At 49.1% G+C, this 6000-nt stretch overlaps 2 protein-coding genes across 2 annotated transcripts; one reads left to right on the forward strand and one right to left on the reverse strand.

Moving 5' to 3' along the window:
* The first annotated feature begins 874 nt into the window (after positions 1 to 874).
* On the forward strand, positions 875 to 2856 carry LOC131287190 (testin). Its single transcript, XM_058316218.1, has 3 exons — positions 875 to 1046; positions 1158 to 1307; positions 1394 to 2856. The coding sequence occupies exons 1-3, from the start codon at positions 917 to 919 to the stop codon at positions 2830 to 2832; spliced, it is 1719 nt and encodes a 572-aa protein (XP_058172201.1). The 5' UTR covers positions 875 to 916; the 3' UTR covers positions 2833 to 2856.
* A 911-nt stretch (positions 2857 to 3767) lies between these two features.
* LOC131285767 (ketimine reductase mu-crystallin) lies at positions 3768 to 5098 on the reverse strand. Its single transcript, XM_058314624.1, has 3 exons — positions 4788 to 5098; positions 4133 to 4726; positions 3768 to 4066 (listed from the first exon to the last, which is right to left on the reverse strand). Exons 1-3 carry the CDS (start codon positions 5005 to 5007, stop codon positions 3768 to 3770), a joined length of 1113 nt encoding a protein of 370 aa, XP_058170607.1. The 5' UTR covers positions 5008 to 5098.
* Positions 5099 to 6000: the final 902 nt, after the last annotated feature.

A 6000-nucleotide genomic window follows, 5' to 3' on the forward strand; every position in this document is an offset into this window, starting at 1 on the left:
GTTTACCTACTGCGACAACGAAGCCGATTGCGTCGCGCTTTTATAGCCACGGCCGCAAAATCTTGCCTTCGTGCCGCGGCAGTCGACCCGAGCGCAGCTTCGTGCGTTCGGCAGATTGGAATCTCAAGGCCGCGGCAACGCTGCCGCGCTGTGATTGGCTCGCTCGCAGCAGGTGCAACTAACGGTACTGTGTTACACGCGCGAGATGAGATTTGCTCGTTTTAAGCATCTCTAATCGCTAGCGCGAGGCTCGAATGCAAAGTTTTGAAATCAAAATTGCGTGATCTGTTGCGCTGTGCCGCGCAGGATCGAACACGTTCGTAGGTAAGCAATTCGTGGTCTATGCAATTTTCATCATGACAAGGCTCGAGCTTCACTATTTCAATTTTTATATCGTCGGCGATCGAGTCTTCCGCCGTGTCCTGCTCCTGCTATTTCGCATGATCAGCATCTGCCTTGCCCATGGCTAAGCGTACGAGATCCGACTCTTCAGCCATTTGAGGGCAGGTGACATTCGTGGTGTTTACGCACATCCAATCCAGCAACGATGAAAAATTGGTTCTGATATTTTCGAAAGAGTTAACTAAGCTAACTCTTTACTATTTTCAACAAAGACTCTTGCTTACAGATAAACTATTTGTATTCGCAGCAAACAATAATTCTGTTTACAATTTAGTTCGTCCTGGAAATGTCATCGCAGTTTCCAGCCCTGTGAAAATAATACGCAAATTAGGTTAGTTCGGAGTGCTGCAAGGTTGCTGGAACGAAGCAATACTTCATCAAGTAACCTTAGCAGTAACCTTGGTTGAAATAACAACTCGTATGACTCATCCACGGCGCAACAATTGTTTTGATTTGTGCTCACCGACGAGACGACAACGAAGACGACGATAATATATTGGATGGTAGAAACAAGATGACGGACTCTTCTGGTATAGAATCTCCTGCCGCACCGGAATGGCTGGTGAAGCTGGAAAGCCGCAGGGAACGTATTAAAGCCAAACTTAGCCACGAAAGTGGCAACGGCGCGCCGTGCAATGTTTGTGGTAAGTAGAATTAGGAGCTCAACCGAAGTAGGCAGACTCAACATAGTGTTAGCAAAAGCGAAACAAAGAGGAAGGATGCTTTTACGGTACACCTTTTTGTCATTTCGATAGGAAGCGCTTGTCCGGGATTGGATTTACACTTTTGGAGAAAAATATGTCGTAACTGCAAGTGCCGCAAAGAGCAACACGACTGCATCGACGACGACGTTAGTGGTTGGGCGCAGTTCGAAATCCTTGGGGCCATTCGGTCGAAGCCAGCATGTGAGTAGTCTCAAACCGTTCATATTTCCGATAGGTTTTATTATTATTATTATTATTTTTGCATCGTTTCATTTGCGCACGTGCAGACATTCGAATTTCCGAGCTGACAGACAAACCGGTGGAGCTGGCCTGGGTACCACCGAACGTGACCCCCGAGCTGGCTTCGGACTACATGCGCACGCTCGGCCAGCAGAACATTCCGATCGTGGGCAGCGAGGCGGCTGAAAAGCGCAAACAGCAGCTCGAGTTCCAGGTGCCCGCACACGATCTCGACACGAACCTGTGCCATAACCTGACGCCGTACGAGGCGGGTCAGCTGAGTGAGTACGTCGAGAAAATCAAAACGCACTGCGTTGGCCAGGGTACGGTCCTGCGCATCGGTGGTGAGGGAGCAGGTCAGCTGCAGTACGGAACGGTGGTTCAGCAACCGAAACGAGACCAGCCTGGCGACATCACACCGTCCGCAAATGTCCAGTCTGGTGATTCAACGCGCCCGGACTACATGGAGAGTCCCGCACTGTCCGACAAGATGAAGTACAAACTGCACCTGATGGGTATCAGCAGCTCAGAGATGGTGGCTCAAGCGATGCGGCAGGATCCGGCCATCGTGCTTACGGCCGGTTCCGCTGGGGTTCCTGAACCGATCGTAAAATTCCATCGAGAGTATCAAACGAACCCGAAGTTCCGTGCCGAGATGGATCGTTTCGTGGAGCAGCAGCAGCAGGCCCAAAAACTGGATGAACCATTGGGTAGTGTGGCCGGGGGATCACTTGTACCGTCGGGTAGTAATGATTCCGGGTTTGGTTCGATTCCGGTGAGCCCCCGGGACGTCACTCCGGGCCACGCTGAACTCCTCGGGCCAATGGGAACGTTGGGCTTGAGTGAGAAGGTAATGCCTCCACCGCAGCAGGCCTCCACCGGCCCGGCCATCGCCACGCTGCAAACGCTCCGCTGTGGCGGCTGCACGCTTCCGATAACGACCGGCGAGGTGGCCGTAAAAGTGGATCGGCCGGTCAGCAGCGAATGCTCGGTCTGGCACCCACAGTGCTTCCAGTGCCAACGATGCGGCGAACTGTTGGCCGATCTCGTCTACTTCTACCACGCCGGTGCCATCTACTGTGGGCGCGATCTGGCCGCCATCCTTAAGATTCCGCGTTGCGCCGCCTGCGATGAGCTGATCTTCACCAAGGAGTACACGGCGGCCGAAGGGGCCACCTTCCACGTGCGCCACTTCTGCTGCTATCACTGCGATGGCCCGCTGGCCGGTCAGCAGTACGTCATGGACGAGCGTTCCTCGCAGCCACTCTGTCTACCGTGCTACGAAGGCCATTATGCGCAGACGTGTGCCACCTGCCAGCGGCGCATCGGCCCCACGGAGCAGGGGGTCGGATGGGACAAGATACACTGGCACAAGGAGTGCTTCCTGTGCAGCGGTCGCCACTGCCGGAAGTCACTCATCGGGGGTCGCTTCTGTGTCAAGGCGAACCGGCCATACTGTAGCGCCCAGTGCACAAAAGATATTTGATAAGAGATCAAGTTCAGGGCACAGCCATAAGCACGATGCGTCTCACGATAGTTCCGGTTCGTCATTATTCTTCTTTTTTTTGAAAAACCTAGTGTAGTCGGAAAAAGTAACTTGTTTTTGGAAATTTAATTCCCTTTCTAAGTCATACGTAGTATTAAAATTTAAAAATTTATGACAAACTTTTCCGTTTGTTATTTTAGAAAATGCAAGAGCGGTAAAAAGAGAGATCGCACCATACCATGCAACGAGCCAGAAACCGACCTCTCTTTTTACCGATCTTGAGAAAAAAGATTCAACTGGAGAACACACTTTATGTTAAGGTTTTAAAAAATAGTATCGACAACGGACATTCGGAAGAAACGCAGAGTATTATTTGTACAGCGCCATCCTCAACCTAAGTGCCGTTTAATGATCAGTTTAACGCGTTAAGGCAGGAGGTGTGAGATACAAAACGGAACCAGATATGTCACATTTGTGGTACATTTTTGCTTAGAATTGGAACGGCTTTACTAACGGCTCCTAAGCGCTGACGTCTGACTACCGACGAACAACATTCCGGGTGAGCCGAAACAGATCCTAACACAATATGACACACCATAGGCATACTGGATCGACAGAACGCTGAACGAGTTAATAGATGATAAGAAAGGTCGTTTTGCAACCCCACGCCTCGAAACCCACCCACATAAGAATCTTCATTTCATAGTTCATAAACATTATTTAGAGACTTAAGCGAAATTACATTTTAAAAGATGTATTTTTCGTGGAGGAAAACAAACACCGCCGTGCATTTAGGTGCTAGTTTTACGATGAAGCATAACCGAAAATCATTTCTGCGATCGGTAATGATCCCACTATTTAATTTTACAAAAGAAAACTGATAAATAAAGAAGTAGTGCTATTTTACAGAACAATCATTTATTTACGTACATATTTTATTTTTCCATGGTGTACCGTTGTTGGGTTTGGACAAACTTTTCGTAAACCAAGCGTCCGACCGTGACATCCTCGGTGGCCATTCCCAGCGACTGGAACACGGTAATGCCACCACCCGGTTGCGTTGGCAACAGCTTTTCGGCATCACCGAGAATGATCTCGCCGACTTCACCGACCACGTTCGATCGGAGTGTAGCCAATTCCTTCCGTGCACCCTCCCAGTGGTCAATGTACACCCGGCAGTTATAGTAGATGTCCTGGGCCAGCTCCGCATGGTGGTACTCGCCGGCGCCAACGGCTGTAGGAGAAGAGTGAGGGGTGATGAAGGGTCAACTCATCCGTCGGAAGTGTCCGATACACTTACCGTTGATGTGTACGTCCTGCTTTAGGAAACTTCGGTACACAAGCGGCTCACTGGAACCGGTCGCGGTCACAATCACATCGCAGTCCCGGCAGCAATCCTCGACCGTGTCGCACACGAACACGGAATAGTTACTATCCGTTTTCTTTGCCTCCTCCACCAGGGTGGCCTGCAGTTGATTTGCTCGCGCCGGTGTTCGATTCCACAGGCGAATGGAGTGGAGCCGGGCCAGGGCAGGCTGGGTGCGTACAAAGCCAACCGCGTGCATCATGCCCTGAAACCCGCAACCCACAATTCCCAGCTTGATTGGAGCGGCGTTTTGGGAGGCGGCCGCCGGTCGCAGATACAGGTGATCGGTTGCAACAAGCGATGCCGTTGCCGTCCGCACGCCCGTCAAATAGTTCGCCTCGACGATCGCCTCCAGCTTGCCGGTGGTGCTGTTAAACACAAACACCTCCCCGTTAATCGACGGAAGGCCGACGGACGCGTTCTTCCGGAAGCTGGTGATCAGCTTGCACGCCAACGTTGAGCCCCGGTCCGGTGAGTTGCTCGTCAACTGGTGGTGGCCGACGAAACCGGGCATGCACAGGAGTACCCCTATGGAATGGCAAAGTCTTTTCAGTCCGGCATTGCGCCTCTTGCAGACCGTATAACTTACCTCCTTCGGCTTGCACAAAAGTCCGAGCCGGTTGGGAGCTGACCGGATGGTCGGTGGAGCGGGCAGACGGTTCACGGGCTTGATTCGAGACGGACACGAACGCCTGCTCCAATGCAAACCGAGCTTCGTCCCAGTCAAGCAGCTGCTTCACCTGATCCTCATCGATAAACACTGGCCGTGACCCCCGGGTGGTGTTGGTTCCTACGTTTTGTTTACTCATCTTCACAGCCTCACGATAGGTAAACTCTGGGTGGATGTTTTGTTTTAATAACAACCCCTTTCACGATCGCGATCTCTCTGAAATGATCACCTTGACGGTTTGATGGTTTGTTTACCAATCAACCTTAAATACTATTTGCAAAGGATTACCCTCTCCCGCCATTTGTCCAGCAACATTTTTCTTATCTCATTTGCTCCAGAAAAAAACTAACCACAACGCACACGAGAAGCTATCTGTCGCTTTGCCGAAGATAACAAATGAATGAGCATACTCTCGGACGTTCTTATCTAAGATGAGACAATAACCTGCGGTTACGTACGCTATGTTATGACCCTACTGGAGTTTGCAGCATCGTCTTGTGGTTTAACCTAACATGGGGATTTTTTTCTTCTTTTTTTAATATAATTGCATGTTCTTTTAACAAACCATACAATAACTTCACAAAGGGAAATAATTTATTTTAGTTTAATGTTTACTCAACGTTTGAAATATTCTTCACTTTGATTTCATTATCTGCTCTGGGAAAAATTAATCTACTTAATGAAGGTTCCTCAGAGTACAGAGGCCTTAAAGAAACTTTTGTTGAACCCTTATTTAAATAAGCTTTTGCAGCATAAAACTGTGCAAAATAAACGAACTTAGTAAATTACATTTTTATCATTCACTACTCAGAGTCACGAAGGCTAGGTGTCATCACTTTAATTTTTTTTACACACCCACAAACAAAACCCACCACTTGCTTTTTGTTTTCGAGTATTTTTATTATAACAATTCGATATAAATAATAATTATCGTAATAAAAAATAAAGATAAAATTGCCATTTTTTGTTGACTACGATTGGCTAAAGGAGCGCGGAATAGCTTAGAAAGGAAGGCGGGAAGGAAACAAACGGGGGGGCATAGGGCATGAGGGTAGGGAAGATTGCGGAGCAAACGATGGTGGTAGGTGGTGGGGTAAGAGTACGTTTATAATTCGTCAGTATATGGTGTTTT

The sequence above is a fragment of the Anopheles ziemanni genome, chromosome 3 (genome assembly GCF_943734765.1).
Source record: "Anopheles ziemanni chromosome 3, idAnoZiCoDA_A2_x.2, whole genome shotgun sequence".
In the NCBI taxonomy this organism is placed as follows: Eukaryota; Metazoa; Arthropoda; class Insecta; order Diptera; family Culicidae; genus Anopheles; species Anopheles ziemanni.